The sequence below is a fragment of the Taudactylus pleione genome, unplaced genomic scaffold (genome assembly GCF_031769625.1).
Source record: "Taudactylus pleione unplaced genomic scaffold, aTauple2 ptg000043l, whole genome shotgun sequence".
Taxonomy (NCBI): Eukaryota; Metazoa; Chordata; class Amphibia; order Anura; family Myobatrachidae; genus Taudactylus; species Taudactylus pleione.
Window position 1 is genome coordinate 13,547,078 of NW_028284445.1, and position 24,787 is coordinate 13,571,864.

Sequence of the window (24,787 nt, forward strand, 5' to 3'; positions counted from 1 at the left end):
GCTTGGCACTACTTTGTTGATGCACGTGCGACTACTGCGCACACAATTCACAAACACAGAAAATAATATTTTTTTTGGTTTGGACTGGAGTGTACTTTCGGGGGTTACAGCACCCTTAACGGTCAAGCCAGCCGGCCCTTTACTTATGACACAGGCGCACGCTTGGCACTACTTTGTTGATGCACGTGCGGCTACTGCGCACACAATTCACAAACACAGAAAATAATTTTTTTTTGGTTTGGACTGGAGTGTACTTTCGGGGGTTACAGCACCCTTAACGGTCAAGCCAGCCGGCCCTTTACTTATGACACAGGCGCACGCTTGGCACTACTTTGTTGATGCACGTGCGGCTACTGCGCACACAATTCACAAACACAGAAAATAATTTTTTTTTTGGTTTGGACTGGAGTGTACTTTCGGGGGTTACAGCACCCTTAACGGTCAAGCCAGCCGGCCCTTTACTTATGACACAGGCGCACTCTTGGCACTACTTTGTTGATGCACGTGCGGCTACTGCGCACACAATTCACAAACACAGAAAATAATTTTTTTTTGGTTAGGACTGGAGTGTACTTTCGGGGGTTACAGCACCCTTTAACGGTCAAGCCAGCCGGCCCTTTACTTATGACACAGGCGCACGCTTGGCACTACTTTGTTGATGCACGTGCGGCTACTGCGCACACAATTCACAAACACAGAAAATAATTTTTTTTTTGGTTTGGACTGGAGTGTACTTTCGGGGGTTACAGCACCCTTAACGGTCAAGCCAGCCGGCCCTTTACTTATGACACAGGCGCACGCTTGGCACTACTTTGTTGATGCACGTGCGGCTACTGCGCACACAATTCACAAACACAGAAAATAATTTTTTTTTTGGTTTGGACTGGAGTGTACTTGGGGGTTACAGCACCCTTTAACGGTCAAGCCAGCCGGCCCTTTACTTATGACACAGGCGCACGCTTGGCACTACTTTGTTGATGCACGTGCGACTACTGCGCACACAATTCACAAACACAGAAAATAATATTTTTTTTGGTTTGGACTGGAGTGTACTTTCGGGGGTTACAGCACCCTTAACGGTCAAGCCAGCCGGCCCTTTACTTATGACACAGGCGCACGCTTGGCACTACTTTGTTGATGCACGTGCGGCTACTGCGCACACAATTCACAAACACAGAAAATAATTTTTTTTTTGGTTTGGACTGGAGTGTACTTTCGGGGGTTACAGCACCCTTAACGGTCAAGCCAGCCGGCCCTTTACTTATGACACAGGCGCACGCTTGGCACTACTTTGTTGATGCACGTGCGACTACTGCGCACACAATTCACAAACACAGAAAATAATATTTTTTTTGGTTTGGACTGGAGTGTACTTTCGGGGGTTACAGCACCCTTAACGGTCAAGCCAGCCGGCCCTTTACTTATGACACAGGCGCACGCTTGGCACTACTTTGTTGATGCACGTGCGGCTACTGCGCACACAATTCACAAACACAGAAAATAATTTTTTTTTTGGTTTGGACTGGAGTGTACTTTCGGGGGTTACAGCACCCTTAACGGTCAAGCCAGCCGGCCCTTTACTTATGACACAGGCGCACGCTTGGCACTACTTTGTTGATGCACGTGCGGCTACTGCGCACACAATTCACAAACACAGAAAATAATTTTTTTTTTGGTTTGGACTGGAGTGTACTTTCGGGGGTTACAGCACCCTTAACGGTCAAGCCAGCCGGCCCTTTACTTATGACACAGGCGCACGCTTGGCACTACTTTGTTGATGCACGTGCGGCTACTGCGCACACAATTCACAAACACAGAAAATATATTATTTTTTTAGCACTTGGGGGGAGCACCCCTGATGGACAGAGCACCCCCTGGACAACACTACAGCACTCCTTTAGGACTGGGACACTGCACAGGACTTTGGAGTGGACACAGCCCCTATGGAGAACTGACTGCACAACACAGTCCAGCCAGCCCCTATGGACTTTGAAGTAGTGGACACAGCCCCTATTAACAACAGCAGCACAGCACAACACAGCCAGCCCCTATGGACTTTGAAGTAGTGGACAACAGCAGCACTACACTACACTACACTACACTACACAGCCCTAACTCCCACCCTCCCTCTTCACTGTCCACAGCCGAGTGAGAAAATGGCGCCGACGTGTGTACCTTATATAGGATCCAAAACCCGCGAGACTCGGAAGGCGGGAAGATGACGTTTTGCCTCGATTTCAGATCCGAGTCAGGCGGGAAAAGTCGAGCCTGACTCGGATCGGACTCGGATCGGGGGGGCTCGGGGGGGTTCGGATTTCAGAAATCCGAACCCGCTCACCCCTAGTTTTGATATAATCAAAATAATACCAAATAGCAACATACAATGACCTGTATTTTGTTTTTAAATAACACAATGAATAGAATTGTATCTATTGCTTTTTTAAAAACAATCTTAATACTTTTAATGATAAAACCTCTCCACTGATGGTGTGCCTTGGCAGTTTTAGCACTTTGCTCAGTGTGCCGTGCGTGAGAACAGGTTGAAAATCACTAATGTAATTACTCAACATAAGAACCGTAGAAATGCAATAAAAATAATACAACTAGGAATCCTCTCCTTTTGAGTCTCTAATCCTATCAATATCTGGATTAATGTGTCCTAAAGCAATGCTTTGTAGCATTTGAGAGCATTATCTACCAGGGAGATGATAGGGATAATGAGGAGCAGTATCTACCAGGGAGATGACAGGGATAATGAGAGCAGTATCTACCAGGGTGATGACAGGGATAATGAGGAGCAGTATCTACCAGGGAGATGACAGGGATAATGAGAGCAGTATCTACCAGGGAGATGATAGGGATAATGAGGAGCAGTATCTACCAGGGAGATGACAGGGATAATGAGGAGCAGTATCTACCAGGGAGATGATAGGGATAATGAGGAGCAGTATCTACCAGGGAGATGATAGGGATAATGAGAGCAGTATCTACCAGGGTGATGACAGGGATAATGAGGAGCAGTATCTACCAGGGAGATGACAGGGATAATGAGGAGCATTATCTACCAGGGTGATGACAGGGATAATGAGGAGCAGTATCTACCAGGGAGATGACAGGGATAATGAGGAGCAGTATCTACCAGGGAGATGATAGGGATAATGAGAGCAGTATCTACCAGGGAGATGACAGGGATAATGAGAGCAGTATCTACCAGGGAGATGATAGGGATAATGAGAGCAGTATCTACCAGGGAGATGACAGGGATAATGAGGAGCAGTATCTACCAGGGAGATGACAGGGATAATGAGGAGCAGTATCTACCAGGGAGATGACAGGGATAAGGAGAGCAGTATCTACCAGGGACATGACAGGGATAATGAGAGCAGTATCTACCAGTGAGATGATAGGGATAATGAGGAGCAGTATCTACCAGGGAGATGATAGGGATAATGAGGAGCAGTATCTACCAGGGAGATGACAGGGATAATGAGGAGCAGTATCTACCAGGGAGATGATAGGGATAATGAGAGCAGTATCTACCAGGGAGATGATAGGGATAATGAGAGCAGTATCTACCAGGGAGATGACAGGGATAATGAGGAGCAGTATCTACCAGGGAGATGACAGGGATAAGGAGAGCAGTATCTACCAGGGAGATGACAGGGATAATGAGAGCAGTATCTACCAGTGAGATGATAGGGATAATGAGGAGCAGTATCTACCAGGGAGATGATAGGGATAATGAGGAGCAGTATCTACCAGGGAGATGATAGGGATAATGAGAGCAGTATCTACCAGGGAGATGATAGGGATAATGAGAGCAGTATCTACCAGGGAGATGACAGGGATAATGAGAGCATTATCTACCAGGGAGATGACAGGGATAATGAGAGCAGTATCTACCAGGGAGATGACAGGATATGAGCTTGTTACATTGCATTATACATATAGCAGCATGATCTATCCTGGGGGGGGGGGGGGGGACAGAAAGTGGTCCAGTGAGATCTGTACATAATACTGTACATACTACACATCTATCCTTAGAGCTGTATATGCCTTATTGCTGTATTTGATTATAACTTCATTTACAGTAGAGACATCTACAGTGAAGTGATGGGTGATAATTATTCATTGGGGGTGTTAGGTGAGAAAATCTGAGCCCCCTTTCAGGTGCCCTTTTTGGCAATCAGATGTATACTTCCTAGGTGTGAGTGAGGAATGAATGATAACAAAAGTTGTTTAGAAGTAGGTTCTAGACCAGAGGGGGGCAATAAGCAGGCCTCCAGCTGTTGTTTAACTACAAATCCCAGCATGCAACATTTTTAGCATGGCCAAATAGCAAAATTGTGGCAGGGCATGCTGGGATGTGCAGTTCTACAGCACTGGGGGGCCGCTTATTGCCCATCCCTATTGTAGACCATGGCTCCTTTAGTGAAGCACAGTGGAGGTAACCCATCTGATTGGGTCAGTGATGATCAGATCTGCTCCATCAGTTTAAAAATATGGGTTACTGTAGACACCTGAGGAGTTTGGGGAACACCAGTACAGAGTGTAATAGTACTAGTCTCTTAAAAAACAATCTAAATAACTTCATAGAGATGAGAAAGAATCTGACGGAGGAAGATTTATCAAAGCTTAGAGAGATAAGGTACTAACCAATGAGCTTCTGTCACTTTACAGGCTCTATTTGAAAAAATGTCAGGAGCAGATTGGTTGGTGCTTTGGGGGAGATGTTTTAAACCTTATAGAAAGAGAAAGTGGAGAAAGATAAGGTATCAACCAATCAGCTTCTAACTGTCATTTAGAGGCTGTGTTAAAAAAAATGGCAGAGGATGATTGGTTGGTACTTCATCTTTCCCCACTTTGTGTTCTCCAAGGTTTGATACATCTCACCCTGTATCTCTCTCACTTTCTCTCTCTCTCCCCCTAGTTATGTATGCACTGGTTTGGAACACAATTCAGGGATCTGTCTTTTCAATGAAGGCTACTTGTGTTTAGCAATGCTCTTCCTTATAGACATTACCACATGTGAAACAAGTGATCCTACAGTGAGGCTATAACCCATCAATGAGAGGGTCACAGCATCGCCATATGTTACATTCCCAGTGTTACCAGGGGATAAGCATCGCTGTATAGTCATTGGAATATGACAGGACTAATGATACCGGAATCCATCCAGCAGTTGCTGTTAACGCTTTCATTAACAGCGCCAGCTAACAGGGTGATACAGCCTGGTCTGTGATATAATACTTCAGCATTATGCAGCTAATGATACGCAAATCAGGTCTACTCTTACATGTGTGTTGCCCTAGTCTTTACATAAATGTGTTTAGCAGAATTGTACACATAGACCTAAATAATGACCGACCAAACAAACATTCTAATTTAAAAATAAAGCTCCTTTTCTACAGGATGACAATCGCCATCTAGGGTGACAAGATCCAGCCAGGGTGACAGCAGCCAGCCAGGGTGATAATGCCAGTCTGGGTGACAAGTGCCAGCTAGGGTGACAGCAACCAGCCAGGGTGACAGCAACCAGCCAGGGTGATAATGCCAGTCTGGGTGACAAGTGCCAGCTAGGGTGACAGCAACCAGCCAGGGTGACAGCAGCCAGCCAGGGTGACAAGAGCTCATCTTTATACAGTAATGAAAATATAATTCAATGTTTTACTGCAAAGGCTTTTCCCGTGGTCCTGGTGGATTGCAGTAATGACGGAGGAATGGCTATTCTTTATCTCCGTCACAGCAGCTTCGTGAGTTGCAGCCATATCTTCAATCTGTGTATGAAATGTGACCAAAGTTTAGATGACTGGTTTAGATGTTACAACAGGTGTTACAGTGCATGCTCCAGAGAAATGACCACTTACCCTAACTCCGCTGCAGTGAGGAGGTTAATCATATCATTATACCATTACACTGCATTATACCATTATACCATTACACTGCATTATACCATTACACTGCATTATACCATTATACCATTACACTGCATTATACCATTACACTGCATTATACCATTATACCATTGCACTGCATTATACCATTATACCATTACACTGCATTATACCATTACACTGCATTATACCATTACACTGCATTATACCATTATACTGCATTATACCATTACACTGCATTATACCATTATACTGCATTATACCATTACACTGCATTACACTGCATTATACCATTACACTGCATTATACCATTACACTGCATTATACCATTACACTGCATTATACCATTATACCATTACACTGCATTATACCATTACACTGCATTATACCATTACACTGCATTATACCATTACACTGCACTATACCATTATACCATTACACTGCATTATACCATTACACTGCATTATACCATTACACTGCATTATACCATTACACTGCATTATACCATTACACTGCATTACGCTACTTCACAGAAACAATATTTATCACACTGCAATTTCCCCTGGAAGCTGTTTATATGCAAATCTCATAAAATTCTCACTCAGACGGATTACAAAATGCTGTTATATATAGTACAAATATAACAATCACAGACAATAACGCAGTAAATGAGTGATTTTGCATAGATTTTTCAAACCTATTTAATAATGTAAATATATATGATAGATAGAGAAATAATTCTATTAATATATGCTTAGATTCCCAAAGATAAAAACAGTTCTCTGAAGAGAATTAATATTGGAAATATACTGTACATGCAAACAACATACATGCGTAGGTATATATAGCACACTAAAGGCCTGATTCTGAGCCTCACGCAGCGCTGAAGTCGGACGCCGTGGACCGATGTGCTCTGAGCTGCACAAAGCGATGCAGAACACATTAGATGTGCAGTGGCAGAAATGTAAGGGGCGTGACTGGGAGACAACAGAGGGTGTGGCTAATATGACGCACAGAACTGTTGCGGGCATGTTGCGGTTGTGTCGCTGAAAGCGGTTGCGTAAAGAGACACACAACTGCTATAGACACTAGGGTTTAGATTTACTAAAGATCGATTTTAATTGATTTAAAATTGATGAAAATCGATCAACATTGATGTTGTCTGTTCTGGGGCTAAATTACACATTTACTAATACAAGTTTTGATTCGTTTTTTTGTTAGTAAAAGTGTGATTTAGCCCCAGAAACGCAGCATCGATTTTCATTGGTTTTAGGGCCCGATACAGACCTGCTCACTAGATGCGTACGCTCGTTAGATGCGTATGCAAATACGGCTAACTAACTGCAAGGCAGGCGATCGCACGGCAAGGCATTAGCACACCCACTATGTCTTGGCATGCGATCGCCCTGTGTATGCAGACGCCCACCAGCCTGTCTTAAGACGCCCACTTATGCACGTCATCTCCAGGAAGTGTATGCAACCATCGGTAACATCGAGGACCATCGGAAGCGAATGCAGCACTTGTGGTTGACCATACCCTACCGCAAGCACTGCGAGCACTTCAGTGTAATAACCAGCCCAGTGACGTGTACTATGACACTGCATCTTAATTTTGCACGCCTCTTAAACGGCGTTAAGGTGCTTGGGCACGCCTGCGTTCACACCTCCACTCCCCCGTTTTCATTGGCCTACCCCTGTCAGCACCCACAAACGGCTTGTCCTGTCACTCACTCAGCTGAGCAGTCTATGCACAGCGAGCGAACGCTTCCCGTTAGCTCGTACTGGTTCGCGCTCCGTGATGCGTAAGCATGCGCACAATGTGAAACATCGGTAGCCAGGAGCGAACGCATCGTAGCGAGCGGATCTGAATCAGGCCCCAATTGATTTTCACTGACAATCGCCATCCAACCTGATAGAACCCTAGCAATAAAGTCTCATGGAATAGCAAAGCTGAAGGAGCTGCTGTCCTCCAGCACTAAAACAAGTTAGGGAATTCTTAGGTAATGAATTACTGTATGTCCCACTTCTGTTGTTAATGTGCTTTTCAGCCACTAAGGGCTGAAACAAGTCAATGGATTTAGCAGCACGTTTAAAATTTGGACACAAAGCACCAAACCCCCCCCCTGCTGCATTAGAGTGAGGGGCACGGTGGCAACGGCAGGGGAGTTCTTTAAGGTTGGCGATGAATAGATGTGATCTGGCTAAAGGAGTAAATTATATATTACTTATCAAGGTCCCTACGACGGAGACCAGCAAACGTTTCCTTTGGACTGTTTACAAGCTGTGTGATTCAGTCAGATGTAATCATATGGCCTCGTTAAATCAAACATGACAAGTATCATTTTTTTGGCTGCACTGTGAGAAAATCCCATATGTTCATCTGGCCAGCGAGAGTAATACAATGGGCAGGGGGTCCTGGGGATAAATAGCTCTGGGCAAATACATCTAATTTGAATCGTCAATGGAAATAAATGATGGTTGATGGTAAATAATGAAATAGATGTCTGTTTAGATCATCCCTCCAAGCAAAGGTGGGGTGTAATCCCAGCCAGCCATTAATTAGGCAAAAATGTAATTTACATATATGAAACTGCACATTTAAAAGTGCTCATGTACAATATACTGTGCAGCGTGCCGCCTTCTGCTATTCTCTCCCGCCTTACACAAAGAGCTGCAAATCTTCTCTGTAGTCTTGTTCAGTGAGTGGGAATGTACCTGCAGCACCCAGGAAAGTGTACTCAAGGCTGCCTGTGACTGGCTGCTGATTTTCCTCCCAGCAAATACAGGTAAAGTTGGAACAAAATGCCCAGAAACTCCATCCTAACCCTGGAGATTCTGATTTGCTGAGATATTACTTATTGGCACGTGCAATTCTGTCCTGAGGGAACTCAAACTCCTTCACCCAAGTGTCAGAAGGTGGTGAATAGTACAGGAAGTTGGGGAGTTGTATACAGTTTATTGTATTTTTATTGTTTCTTCAGGTCTATGTGACTCAGGGCCTGATTCAGCAAGAAGCGCACGGATGCAGACGCACTCAATTGGTCGATGGTTTTCCTCTGCGCATGCATCGCAGCGCGCATGAGCGAACCGGCCAGTGCGAAGGAGTATGCATAGGCAGGGAGTCCGCAGCCCCAGGGACAAGTGATTGACAGGCAGTGCCGTTTGTGGGTGGTGACGGGGGAGTGGTCGGGCATGCCTGTGCGTATGGACGGCATTTCAGGGGCATGTATAATTAAGCCCTTGCGGCGGCGGACTCAGCCTGAGGTCTAGTTGCACACAGGAAGTATGGCTATGTCTGCGGGAGGGGAGGGTCAACCACTATTGTGCGTATGGGTCCGATGGTTCTCAATGTTACCGATGTTTCCGCTGTCTTGCCAGGTATAGAGGACGCTAGTAAAGGGAAGTGGGTGGTTTTATATAGTGCTGGGCGTCTGCTTATTCTGCTGCGATTGCCGTGTGTATGCATTCATTAGCATATTCTCGCAGAGGCCGGGTGCGTGCATCCGCATCCGTGCGTTCCTTGCTGAATCAGGCCCTCAGCCTGTAAGCAGTTCTCTGATGCTCTTTTCACTTGTAGATACTGTAAAAGCTTCCTATAAATCTAGGCACATGTGTGCAAAAAAAGTGCATTATGTCACAAAGCGGCGTCCGTGCGGAGGGGAATCGCCTCTGCAGAGGTGACAACAATTTTTTTTTATAGCCAGCAGATAATTTCGGCAGCTTCAGGTGCCACCACCATACCCAGTAATGCCCCTATTTACTGTATGTGACGTATCTAATTTGTTGTACATGGAAATACGTTTATTTGTCCTTGTATCAAACACTGTAAATGGTTATACTCCATTGCATGTCATGCTAGCTTAATTGGCTACCATCTAAAATGTACCCTAGTGTGTGCTTGTGCGATAGTGAATGGGGAGCGGACTGATGTGCATGACAAATATTCCCTACACATTCTCTGGAGGTGATATAAAATTATAATAATATTAATAACTGTAGATGTTAGTATTTGTAGCTCTTTTATATAATGCACCGTTTAGGCATCGTTAGTGGTGCAGCAACAAGGGTGGCAGCAATAAACATTGCACAGGGGTTCTGGGGGTTCTGCATAGTGACCCCAATATGCTATGCAGGCTCAGTGCTGCTCGGTTCTAAGCTCATTTTACAACCATGGCCTGTGCCACATGACCCAATCAGATTCTACGTAACATTTCTCTAGCACCAGCTAGAATCTCCACTTCTAAAAACCCGCACTTTAGTAAATATACCCCTTTTGAGTCTGTGGACCTCATTCAGAGCCAGTCGCACAGAGCGTGCGGTCGGTCTGAATGAGGGGAGGACCTCTTGGATTTTCAAGACGTCCTCCTTTGCGGTGGTAAGGCTGTGGGTTAACACCCACAGCCTTACGACCGCCTAAGGTGATGGTCGCGATGGTCAAGACCATCGCGACCATCGGGGCTTACGCCAAGACCCTAGGGTAGGGTCTCCCTTGTCGTAAGCCCCGGAGAGCTTTCGGCTCTGTCTGAGCCGGAAGCTCTCCACTGACATCACTAGTGATGTCAGTGGGGCCGCCCACAAATGTTAGGCGTTCCAATGGGAACACCCCCGTTTGGGCTGCCACCCCCCCGGCCCGCCTTCCAAACGGGGCGAGCTGTCAATCAACATCGACAGCTCGCCCCCTTTGGATCGAGACCCGCTACGATCGGCGCTGTCGGTCGTAGCGGGTCTCACGCATGCGCACGACGGCGCCGTCGTGCGCATGCTCTGTGGGGGGCCATCGACCCGGTCCGAGCGCATCAGCGCTAACGATCGGGTCTGAATGACCCCCTGTATGTGGAGAAAATCTAGAAATTCTGATACTCTAGATGTAAACAGAATCCTGATTACATGTTGCAGACACAGTGCTGATATATTGCTGCTGTTATTACTGAACTCATACCGTACAGATCTGCCCATTGTCAGGTTGTCAGATGTTTCCAATTACTGGGCTCAGGCATTTCTGCGTCCGTTCTGGCTCTCTAATACATATATGGTTAGCTGCTGTGTGCTGTGTACTTTGTTTTTAGACTCTAGTAGGAATGATGGATTGAGTCTCTGGTGCGCTGGTATTAACAACTCGCTATTGGGTGCTCTGTGAGGGTACGTACATCTGTCTTCCTGCAGTGTCCAAATTCTTTCACCCTCTATATAATAATTACTAATCAGACAGTGAATGCTGCTGACAGCAGAAGCAACAACACGCTTCACATTAGATCCACTGGGGGCATGAAAAAAAAAAACAAATACTGATGCCGTTTGGAGGTTAGGGAGTTAGGGAGGTTTTAGTGAATTTCTGTTGCTCCTATTGCAAAGCTGCCCAGGTACTAACTACCCTATAAAGCTGGGACACAGAGACACGTTCCTGTTAGAGTAAACCAACCCATCCTGGATGTAATACATTCCTGGGTTCTTCTATCCTGAAACCTGGCATCCAGATAGTCCGTAGTGTGTAACAGTGGTCGCAGAGCTCGCAACAGTGACCTGACCCAGTGGCAGTGACGGGGCCCGGGCTGCAACTGAAATGTATCATGAAGGCTGCAGAATTGTAATGCTTCTCCCTCCCACAGCTCCATCCTTTGTTCTCCCCCAATGTATGTGATTGTATTATTCTGCTGACTGGACATAAAACTGAATAAGGAAATGTAACCTGCACTGTTATTGGTTCTTCCTTAGTTAGCTCCCACAGCCAATCAGAAAATAATGGCAGGAAATGTGCAGCCTCAGCTCCAGACCCACTGCATGGTAACAAACTGCGCCTATGAGTGAAGGATGTGAGCATGTGAGTAAGGGGCCCGTGTATGAAGGTTTGGGGGTTTTTTTTCATAAAATTATGTAACATTGCAGTTTCTGCATCATTTTATGAACTGTCGCTATGTACTAAGAGCAAAAAGCAGGAGATTTTACAGAAATCTCTGGCAATGTGCGAATTAGCGCTGCAGATCGCAGTCCCAATTATTATCAATGGGGACTCCGATCTCAACCCTATGTACCAAACTCCAAAAAGCACATGTTTTTGGAGTTAGGGCCCGGTAATTTACACCATCTTCTGATGGTATAAACTGCTGTAAGCCTATGGAGGTGTACGCGTAGGAGGGAGAGCTATCGATCTCTCTCCAACAGCCTACAGCTGGCGGCAGATACTGGCACTGTGTGCATGCGCAGTGTCAGCTTCCCCCGGAGAAGTCATTTACAGACGTGAAAGACTAATACAATTTGCCGGGGATATAACTTGCAGGGACAGCCGCCATAATCACTAGCTCATAACTTGCACCAGGGTCCCGTGAGTCAGGTACTTCTCTGACTTTTACCGGCCATCTTGGCCACAATTCACGTCAACACGTCCACAGAAACACCTTTACTGTACTTTGGGCATGTCTACACCGCCCCCCTCTAACCCCCAACCTAGTTCCCTTGTCGTAGGGAGCCTCAAATGGAAGTTGCCTGGAGAAAAGAAAAGGAAAAAAAAAAGTTGAATCCAAAAAAGGCGCAACTGCAGTTTACGTCCAACTTAGAATGAGGCCCGTTGTGTGAAAGATTATTTTTGGGTCATATGTGCTGCTATATTTGTATTTAACATCTTCGGTTCATCTGCATAATTTATTATAACATTTCAAAATGTCATAATTAACACAAATGTGTGCCCCTGGATAAGGGTCAGTAAGGTAACAGTTTGTAAATTAGGGCTGTGATCATGTCACACACAGAGACTGCCACTGACCTGCCCCTGGTGTTGAGATCGGATCCCCAGAAGATGGACACATTGTTCCTGTCGCAAACGCTCAATTTCCCCATCGTACTGTAGCTGTAACCGCTCCTTTAAAGCCTGAAGTTCTTCTTGCTGATGTTGTTCAAGTTTCTTCACTTCATTATCAAATTTAATTTCCAACTCCTCCTTCTCTTTTTGTAATTTCTCGCACCTCGCTGTGTTAAAGGCTGTAACACACGTACAAGACATGAAGATACATTAATGGTGGAGAATGAATTAAGTTCATGCACAAAAGTGACTTTGCATAAACTATGCAGCTACAATAATTGGTGCAATGGGTGGAAGCTGTATAATAAAGCAACCAGAGATCATGGGCTAAATGTACTAAGTGGTGGGTTTAGAAACTGATGGGACCTGCCGCGGATTGATGTTCCAAGCCAAAAGCACAGTATTGACTAATTTTGACCTTCTGAACAGAACCTGCAGTGCTTTCCAGCTACACACCTGTCATAGGTAAATCTGGGGTGTCTATGCTACACTGTGACAGTTATTAGTTTGGTGTATCGGGGATGCAATTCCACCTTGAAAACATTGCAATACAGATGGGATCACAAGCCCACCATTTATATTTCTCACCCTAAAGGACTGCATTTTTCATTAATATAGATTTATGGCCTGCATTATAGAGTCACCAGAAATGTATGGCCTGTATTTCATCATTAACAGATCAGACAGGTTCTGAATAATGATTTTCAAATCTCAGGATTGTTTGTTTTTGTCTATTAGTTTGTATATTATTATTTTACAAACTTACCAACAACAAATACACAAGGCACTTTGTAAAGTAGAAATTATGAGGTTATAGATGATATAATATTAAGTAATAAAGGAAAGTATAATCAGAACCTGCAAGGAAAAAAAAATGTTTGCATGCTACCTGTCTGCAATGTAACTTGCATTACTTAATTTTTATCACGACTAAGCTGAGGCGGTTTTAAAGTTTCATAAGGTAGTAGTTCCAAGAAGTGTCTTGACGCGTTTTGCTATAGTATAACAAATTCATCTGATTATGTTGTGGGATATTTCACAACAAAACGTGCCAGATATGCTACTTTGTGGTTACCACTGGACCCATCTTCACAACATGCTCAGCTTAATCATGACATACAAAATAAACTGGTACGTCATTGGTATCACTGAGGAGCAGTTAATTAACGCATATTAGACAATCTATTCAAATATTTAGAGCAAATAAGAAATGTCTTATAAATGACCCTTAGGCTTCTGATATGGAGTGCTTCGGGTAAGACACACTCTACAAAAGCTCTGCTAACACCCCTCACAATATACAGTAGGAAATGTATTTCACAAGAGCTGGACCTTCAGCACCACCATAAAGTTTCAGTGGCAGGTACATGGAAAAATATGGTAATATGTCACAGCAAGAGCACCGGCATAAACAGAAAATAATGCCCCAATGATGAACCAACCACTGTCTAACTATTGGACCCTTATGCAGTCCATGCATGCACGGAGACTGTGGGCATGCTTTCAGAGAACCAAGCCAACAAAATTGGGGGATACTACACACACAATAAAAGAAATCTGTATAAATGCCTACTGTACATTATACACAATAAATCAACAGTCAGTGCTGTATACAGTATATGATAGTAAGTCTTTGTTCCTATTTCAAGACTTCTTAGCAGAGGTGATGAGAAATAACAGTGGATTTATGTCCTTATGCCCCAAATTATATCTTTCCAAGGCCACAGCATTGATCTTTGTTGCTCAACTACTGTACGTATATTTAACTCATCCAGTGTGGAGGATTTCCAGAAGTCACCAGAGGATGTAATATAATTCATGTCAGCCTCCACGTCAGGAGACACTGATCTGGATTGGAAGTGGCGGCTGGCAGAGAAAAGAGAAAATGGAACTCAGATTCAGACTCTCCTATCTGATTATTCTTGCGCAGATCAGCTAAGGATATGGTGGTCATTACACTGCAACCTACACCATAGTCAGCATATATAAGCGTTTGTTCCTCTGTTTGGAAGCTACAACTTATCTGTTCTGTGAATAGTTATTTTATAGAAGCTCAGTTTTTCCTGTAGAACTAAGATTAATTCATGTAGGTATATAAGTAATCATATCAAATATTTCAGTGGTCTCCAACCTTAATTGGGGTGGGAGCTACTTGAGAAAAATGAGACGTCTTGAAGAGCCACATTTTATTTTTGAAAACTAAAATCTGGCTAATAACCAAAACAATGCATTTATTAATACAGTGATTATACAGTGATCAATATCACTATTAATAAATGCATTGTTATTTTTCTATGAAAAATTAAATTATTAGCCAGATTTTAATTTTGAAAATAAAATGTGGAGAGCTGTCAGCGTGGAGCAGGGGGCTGCTGGATGGTTTGTGCAGGCGGTACAGTGGATGGATAGGCCCCAAACCCCCTTTCAAAGTGCCAGACTCTACCTCTGATGCCTGATAGATGTTAGTGGGGAGCAGGCAGGACAGTGGATGACCAGGTCCCACACTCCCTCTAAACAAGTGCCCGGTGTCTCTTAATGCGGACAGCGGCGAGGCTGCTAGCAGTGTCCGTCGTGCACTGCCGCCGCCGCACCGCCTATCAGTGATTGCGCTGAGCAAAACAAATTGTGGGTCCCAGGGACCCTTCACTTTAAGGTAAGGGTAAGTGCAGACAGCAGTTAGGAGAATGCTGGCGGGCAAGGAATGGGGTAGTTGCAGGCAGTACTGGGGTTAGGGAGGGGGTAAAGGTACATAGTAGCTGGGGCAGTACTGGGGGTAAGGAGTGGGTTAGCGGTAGGCAATGCTGGGGGTAGGAAGGTGGTAAGGATACATAGCAGCTATGGAAGTACTGGGGGGCAAGGAGGGGGTTAGGGGCAGGCAATACTGGTGGCAGTGCTGGGGGTAGGGAGGGGGTCAGGACAGCAGCTGGGGCAGTACTGGGGATAGGGAGGGGGTCAAGGGTAGATATCAATTGGATGTAGACCTCCAACTGCCTCCTGTACCGGGCAGTGTCCACCTCCCTGGCCACCTGCGTGGACAGCAATAGGTGGACTTCAAGTTACAGACTGCATCCCTTGTATATCCCAGTTACCCTGCTTACTTCTGAGTGATGTCCCATGGACTATGTGGAGAGGCCATCATGGAAGAAAGTCTGTGGCCTGGGAATCAGCACATGATGGGAAGAGAGGCACAAATGCCATCAGCCAGACAGTGGAACTTCAAGCTGCGGGGCAGACTGGAGGAAGAGTGGGCTGTTCACCTGCGCCAGTCCCCGATGCTTTTGCCAGGGACTGGGGTCAGCGCAAGTCTAGTACCCAGTGGAACTACAACAAGACACTGAAGGTCATGTTACATGCAGCCGCAAGTCACATATAGGCTCACAGAGCTGGCTCACTGGAGAGAGGTAGCTGGCCCCTAACACCTGCGGCAGCCCAGGGTAATATACTAGCGGCTGCCGGGATGCAGGAGGCAGTGCCAGTGAGGGGGTGGACGGCGTTGCTTGGGTGGCGATTGGACGAGGTGAAGCTGCAGGCTGTGCTTTGTTGGGGAGACACTGAGGACTGCTATAGACCCGCCGTGCTACTGCCGTGAGGCAAGCTACCATGCTTCTGGCCGCGAGCTACTAGTGGCTGGCGAGCGATGGGTTGGCGTCTGCGGATATATTGTGTAGGATGTATTGTAAATACTATGGAGTATATTAGTAAAAATTGCATTCTAGTTAGGGGGGCATTCTTCCACTTATGGCAGTAGGTTTAACCCCCTGTAATGCTATAGGGGTTGAAATGGGAGGGGGGGATAGTGACTACCTAAAAGTACCCCATTACAGTTGATATCTAAACGTCCAGGAGGGGTGGAGCTTAATCAGAATGGTGATGACATCATTAAGTCCCATCCCTTCCAGGATAAATGATGTAGAACACTTCAAATCTATAGAAAAGGGCACTTAAAATGCTCTCTACCCCCCTATCCTGGCCCCCACAGACTCAGACTTCTTTGAAAGAGGGGATTCTTCTATTCCAAATAATGTGAATCCTGAGATATGAGTCTCTGGTGATCATTAGAGACCCCCTGCACTGCAAAAATCATTATAGAGCCAAGGAAGGGGGGAATATATCGCCCATCCTGGTTTCAATAAACTCAGGGGCACCCTTATATGAAAGATGACAGCTGTGTTGCCTTAGTGGTTGCTGTCTGACCAGCAGACAATACCAACCTGCACTGCAAACATTCTAGTAGACCTGGCAGATGGGAGAGGGCACTTAGGGCCTTATTCTGAGTCGGACGGAGACGAGCTGTGTCTTTTGCCCGTAGTCGCGTCTGCGACTTATGCACTTCTGAGTCTGTGCGTTACGCACCATTGGATGCACCATCGAAACTTGCACCAGCCCTGTGGAAGGTGAAGTTTCTCCATTTGACTATGGTCTACTATGAGAGCGGCTATGTGCCTTTAGACGCAACCGCTTTCATCGACAAGTTACCTATGTGGGAACTTCTCCCACGTACAGTAGATAAAAGGTCACAACATCCAATCTGTGAAAAACTCATCAATAAAACTTTGGGATTTATTTACAAGCGTCGGGAAGTAAAACCAGGCACTTCTGATTGTGTTTATGGTTGATATTTAAAAGGGCAATGCTTTTACTAGCCGTGTTAAAAGCATTGCCCTTTTAAATATTAGGCATGAACACGATCAGAAGGCTTCGTAAATAAACCCCTTTATCTTCTCATTTGAATCCTCTCAGCAGATGAAAATTCAAATCTAATGTGAATACAGGGGAATAAAATTTTTCTAACAATGTGCCCTCTTAGTAGTTAATTTAAGGTTGTCACCAGATAATAACACCCTATACTATAGAAAGCATTAAGAAGTCCAGAGAAGGGGGATCTAATGCCCAGATCTCCCACATCCTGTCATCAATAAACACAGGTATCCCCTCATTTGATGCTGTAAGTTGTCCATGTTACAAAATGGTTTGCCCCGTTGAGCTACCGCATTATTCCTACACATTTTGGGCCTTATTCAGACCCGGTCGCAAGCGCTGAGCGCTCGCAACCTGGTCGAGGTTTGCTCACTGGGCATGCGCACATCGGAGCCGGCTCCGACGTGCGCATGCGCGAGACCCGGCTAGCGATGGGTGCTCCGTTGCTACGGGTCTCGCACCAAAGGGGGCGAGCTGTCGATGGTGTTTGGGAGGTGGGCAGGGGGGGTGACCGGCCAAACGGAGGCGTTCCCGACGGAACGCTTGTCGTTTCGGGGCGGCCTCACTGACATCAGCAGTGATGTCAGTGGGGAGCTTCCTGCTCGATCAGAGCAGGAAGCTCCCTGGGGCTTGCGCTTGCCGAGACCCAACCTTAGGGACTCGTCGCAAGCCCTGATGGTCGCGATGGTCCTGACCATCGCAACCACCAACCTGGTCGCTCATTAGAGCTGTGGGTGGTAACCCACAGCTTAGCTAGCGACCAGGAGGCCGCACTTCACACTACAAGCAGCCGTCCTCATTCAGAGCGACCGCTTGTATCTAGCGAACGACTCTGAATGAGGGCCTTTATGTGTTTCATTTAAACACATTGGGGTCTATTCAGCAAGAGTGACGATGTTGCCCCGAATATTATCGGGGCAACATTGTTATGAGATTTTATCAATTATGATAAAATATGGAAGCTGTTCAGCAATATTTTCTGCAGGACAGAGTTGCGGTAACACGCTGTCCCTGCGATATCACAGAAGGGATTGTTATAGGGATTGCGAAAACAGGGTCTGATTCAGAGCCGCTCGTAAGCGGCCGCTCGTTCGCTCCGAGCGATGTTCGCACATCTGCGCATGCGTATGGGTCGAAATGCGCATGCGCCAACCAGTAATTGCGGTCGGAAATCGTGTATTCGCAAAATAGCGAGTGCCTGCTAATTTGAGTGACAGGATGAGGCGTTTGTGGGTGGTAACAGGGGAAGGTGCTTGAAAACGGGGAGTGGAGATCCAAACGCAGGCGTGCCAAACGGTCAAAACGGGCGTTTTAAGGGTGTGCATAATTAACAAAGCAGCGTCATCGGCCATGTCACTTGGTTGTCTCTTAGCCTGAACTGTTCACATGATTGCGGTAGGAAAATCCAACCACAAGCACTGCGAGCAGTTCAGAAGCCTTTTGATGTACTCGATTAATCTAATAAATAGCGGAGATGACGTATGATGCGAGCGGCCAGGGGGCGTCTTTACAAAATAGCGAGGGCATATTTCGGTTGCTCACTCAGACATAGAGGCGTCAACAGACCGCAAAGAGCGAGCGCTCTATTTAAATATCCGGACCCTTTTTCTGAACGAGCGAGCGCAAAGCGAGCCTGCGTTCGGATCTCCACTCCCCGTTTTCAAGCACCTTCCCCTGTTACCACCCACAAAGGCCTCATCCTGTCACTCAAATTAGCAGGCACTCGCAATTTTGCGAACACACGTTTTCCGACCGCACTGACTGGTTGGCGCATGCGCTTTACGACCCATACGCATGCGCAGATGTGCGAACATCGCTCGGAGCAAACGAGCGGCCGCTTACGAGCGGCTCTGAATCAGGCCCTTAGTTCATTGTCTTGCATTATCAATAAACAAGCAATTTTTTTGCCCATTTTGGGTAGATTGTCTTTGCCTTGCGAGAAGAAATAGGAACACAAATGCTATTTTCAGGAAATTCAAAGTCTTCTGAAAAAAACAGAACAATGTATAATTTGTGTGGGTACTGTATAAATCATTACTTATATTCATGCTGGAATGTGAGCAGCCCAAAAAGAGCCAAAATGGGTTCAGCAGCGAAAGGGTTAATATACAGTAGGTTTTATGCATCATTTTATACGTTTGGGGTTCATGAAAATGTTGTAGTTATCCTGCAGCAGGGCTGGATTACAGGTGTCGCCCTTGGCCCCCTCCCTCTCTCTCACACATTGGGGGGCCCCAAACTATCGCAAACATTTCTCAGAAGCCGGCCACCATGGACCCACCCTGACCAGCTCCCGGCAGCATCATCACAGCACACTCACTTATGGACCATGGCTGAGGATGGAAGCCCCGCCCTCTCGCTGCCATAATGCCGCAATTTGTGGGTGTATGGGTATGGGGGGTGGGGCCTAATGCTGCGCAGTTCCCGCCCCCATCAGAAATCTGATGCTGCAACAGGTAGTGTGCATGCGTTCTCAGGGCCTGATTCAGACCCGCTGGCGAGCCCCTTTGGTGCGAGACCCAAGCTGTCGCTATGGGTCTCGCACCAAAGGGGGCGTGCTGTCGATGGTGAGTGACAGCACGCCCCCTTTGGTGGGCGTGCCGGGGGCGTTGCTGCCCAGACGGAGGCGTTCCCATGGGGTTGGTGGTCCAGCACCAAACAAAAACCAGGGCTAATGGCTGCCAATCACAAAATATGTGGACAAAAAGAAGCGCAGCCCTGTAAAACACCACATAGCTGAACCCAAGGGTGACATATAAGCACAATTTACTTCATTTCATTTTTATCTGAATTTCTCAATAAGAAACTTTAGGTGCAGGGGCGCCGTGTAAAAAATACTCTTCATTTGAAAATGTTTGGGAACCACTGTGTTAAACGGTTACTAAGTAGATTAGCTTTTGTTGGATTTTATATTTGGTTACTGTTAGCCTATAGAATTATATTCTGTGGGAAGATGGGGCCATGATGATATTGAGACTGAAGAGCCATAATGATGTGGGGGAGCATAGGGACATGATTACAGTATATAAGGCCATGATGATATAAAACATTGATGATAGAGGGGATGATGGAGACATGATGATATGGAGGATGATGAGGACATAATTATATAGGGGATGATAAAACCATGATGATATTTGGGGTGATGGAACCACAATGTTATGGGGGATGATGGGACCATGATGATATGAAGGATGATGAGGACATAATGATATGGAGAATGATGGAACCATAATGTTATGGGGGATGGTGTGACTATGATGATATAGGGGGATGATGGGACCATGATGATATTGGAGATGATGGAACAATGATGATATGGGGGATAATAGGGCAAATCATGATATGGTGGATGATGGAACCATGATGATATGGGGATGATGGGTCTATAAATATACATAGAGAATGAAGGTACCATAATGATATTGGGAACGATAGTACTATGATGATATGGAGGCTGATGGGACCATGGGCCTGATTCAGTACCGATCGCAATTGTGATTGCAGCTGTGAAGTCACACAGAAAGCAGCAGCAAAAATATGCTAATGCTTGCCAAAGCTCTGCCAGCATAAAGATGCCCACTACTGCTTTTTCATATCCGTCCAATATCACTCTTCTGCATAAATATCGGTACCATCGATGCACATCAGCCTATCATGCAGCATTTACAACAGGTCTGACCAGCTGCAGACACTGCCAGTCTAAACACACTCTGTGAGCTCTCATGCTGCGTATGCACTTGCAGTGGCTAATTTATGCACATCCATTAAACGGCGTTTAAACGGACAGACACACCTGCGTTCTTCCGACCCCCCCCATCACCACACCAAACGCTGACAGCCTGTCACTCACTTTGTTATGGATTCCTCTGTGCGTCTGTAGTCGCTGTGGGATTGAAGCGCACACGCGGTGCGGCTTATATGAATGTGCGATAATAAACAATCAGTTAATGTGCACATGCGTACTCTACTGAATCAGGCCCCATGATGATATAGGGAGATGATGGAACCATGATGATATAGGGAGATGATGGGACTATGATGATATGGGAGATGATGGGACCATGATGATATAGGGAGATGATGTTACCATGATTATAAAGGAGGATGATGGAACCATGATGATATAGGGGGATGATGGAACCATGATGATATAGGGAGATGATGGAACCATGATGATATAGGGAGATGATGGGACCATGTTGATATTGGGGAATGATGGTACCATGACGATAAAGGCAGAATAATGGTTCCATGACGATAAAGGGGGGTGATGGGACCATGATTATATAGGAGGATGATGGAACCATGATGATATAGGGGGATGATGGAACCATGATGATATAGGGGGATGATGCAACCATGATGATATAGAGAGATGATGGAACCATGATGATATGGGAGATGATGGGACCATGATGATATGGGAGATGATGGGACCATGAAGATATGATAGATGATGGGACCATGAAGATATGGGGAATAAGGGACCTGACAATAGGGAGGATGATGGGAACCAGATGATATGGGGATTGAGATGAGGCATGATGATTGGGGATTGCATAGGTTATAGAGGGATTTATGACATGAAAATGATGAAGGAGCACAAGACAAGCCCCACCTGATAAACTTTTTAAGGTCCTTTCAAAATTTTGCTATGAGCCCAACAAATTTGAACCTTGAGAATACGCATCGAATGATCTGCTAAAAGAAAGCACAAAGATTTAATCTACGCTTTTAAAGAGTTTTCTTTAAAATCCCATGTGTGTACAAGCCAAAAATGTATTAAAAATGCTACAGCAAAAACATGAGGATTTGTTATATATTTCTACATTTTGCTACTCAAACAACTGTTACAGCTGTCTAGATTATTAGAAGCATAATCCTGCTGCAAATAAATGTACGTGAATATAATGTAACAAAGGCAGGATTGCCAAAATAATCTGGGTTACAATAGTTCAGTGTGCAGAAAGTATCCAGGATCTCTGGAGGAATGTAAATAACAAGATGTTCTACGGCTTTCATGCCCCATGATGGAATTACCACACAGGCATTTGTAAAGTAACTGTTACTCATGTGTATAAAATGTTATCTGATTTACTTCATAGTTGTTACCCAAATGAAGGTATGAAAACTGAAACATGACAAGTGTCTTATTTGATTTGAATCTGTCCAATTTTCACTTCCATTTCTGAATAAAATATAAACCACGACTAATTGGCCTCCATATACAGACAGATGCATGCAGCCAATGTAACACAGAGCCATTACACTGTTCTTTAGTCATACAAGAAAAAATATACTGTCAGAGGTAATATTCCCAGCATATGTTTAACTTTAATGGTCTTTTAGAGCTGTACATTAATAAGTCACTGAGAAGCAGGTAGACTTTGTCTGTTCATTTCAAGTTCAACATATAATAGAACTATTTGGTCACCAAAATCCACTGTCACACAGCTCTTCACAAGTTTCCTTATAAACTGCTGATAAATGAAGCAAATCTGTCGTATCAAAAGAAAAAGAGACTACTGGAAAAGTTATTATCAAACATTCTCAGGTGTATTTGTCTAAAGCACCAAACCAGCTGTATGACCTCAAGAATGAGAGGATGACTGAGACAAACCATTAGTCTCTTTCCGGAAACTTACCCACTAAACCTTACATCTCCTTCCGTCTCGTTCAGTGTCCTGAACACCTTTTTGACTCCCTGCCAATACATTATGACAGAACAGTACAAGGGCAGCGAAGGTTCCCCAAAGCCAAATTCTCTCTCTAATGACTGCCAGGTTCCATTGTGTTCTCTTTGATTGCAAAATTTGTTGTGACTATAGTATGTATGTGTTCAGCTCGTATTTATTTACTGTATGCAGGTTACACTTTAACTTTGAAAAACCAAATAAAAATGCATTTGCAGGCTACAACAATCCTTGGCTATTGTTCATAGATTGAATACTGTAATTGGAAAGAAAGAATGTCTGACTGCATGTTATTATGTACTAGAAATATTACCTAATAATTAAACAGCAAATCAGTACAAGTCGCATGATTAAATATTCAAAGGCAAACGGCTGAAGGATATTTACAAGGTCACAATGAGGATCGTGTAAAATGAATATAGGTTATCAGCTATGCTGTAAAGGAAAAGCACATAAAAACATTCACAAAATATTTGAGAAGATGAAAATCTTTTATATTGATGATGAGAGGCTATTTCTATAATGTCACTTATCTAGACATAGACTGCTGTATAATATTTGATTGTGTTGTGGTTAAGTAGGGATACTAGGGAACGTAATAAAATGCAAGCCCACCTGGCATCCTCATCTGAAGTTTATGTGTACACTTGTGTAGTACTATGGGGGAATGACAGGCAAGTCCCCACAAGTTCTGATTATCCACCACAAAGAACTATATTTATTTTATTCTGCCACATTCCTGCCAGGCTATTGAATAATCTCATCATATAAACTCATTCAGTCCAATTAGGATATTTTTTCCAAGGATGAATGGAGATACTTTAGGGGTTAGAGACAGATGAGGGGCTTTTTTGTAATCCAAATAGCAGCTGATAGCTATTCCTGTCCAGAAAGACAACCCAAGAGATTCTACACACACAGTGGTGGCAGCCATTTTGCGGGCTAAACAACACTCCTGAGAAAGCAGCCTATCAAGTTCACCAAGAACTAGTGACATCACTGAGATACAGGCTATTAAGTTGACTAGGAACCAGTGACATCACTGAGAATGCAGCCATCAAGTTATCTAGGAACCAGTGACATCACTGAGAATGCAGCCTATCAAGTTGATTAAGAACCAGTGACATCTCTTAGCTGCAGTGTCAGTGAAGTCACTGTAAGCTTGATAGGCTGCATTCTAAGAGATGTCACTGGTTCCTAGTCAACTTGATAGGCTGCATTATCAGTGATGTCACTTGTTCCTAGTCAACTTGATAGCTGCAGTGTCAGTGAAGTCACTGTAAGCTTGATAGGCTGCATTCTATCAAGTTGACTAGGAACAAGTGACATCACTGAGAATGCAGCCTATCAAGTTTACTAGGAACCAATTACATCACTGAGAATGCAGGCTATCAAGTTGACTAGGAACCAGTGACATCACTGAGAATGCAGCCTATTAAGTTCACAATGATATCACTGAGAATGTAGCTTACTAATTTCAATCGAAACCAAAATGTCTGAAATATGTGAGTCATAAAGTGTATAGATAGGTTGCATTCTCACAAGTGTTGGTTCAGCCGATAAATTACTGCTTCCTTTGTACATAAGAGCTAAGAGACATTTGCAAATGCATGTCACTAGAAGTGGAAACTACTTTCACATTAATATGGTAACAGGTGGTCTAAACGTAACTACACTGCTGTTATTAATTAGAAATGTAACTACCC

General features: G+C 44.7%; 1 protein-coding gene across 1 annotated transcript in view; it reads right to left on the minus strand.

The window, feature by feature from the left end:
• The window catches only part of MTUS2 (microtubule associated scaffold protein 2), a 486,382-nt gene that overhangs the window by 36,810 nt on the left and 424,785 nt on the right, over positions 1-24,787 (minus strand). The window contains exons 8-9 of the mRNA XM_088460265.1: positions 12,652-12,866; positions 5,672-5,777 (exon numbers count right to left, since the gene is read on the minus strand). Of these exons, the coding sequence (XP_088316391.1) occupies positions 5,672-5,777; positions 12,652-12,866 (321 nt within the window). The remainder of the gene's footprint in view (positions 1-5,671; positions 5,778-12,651; positions 12,867-24,787) is intronic.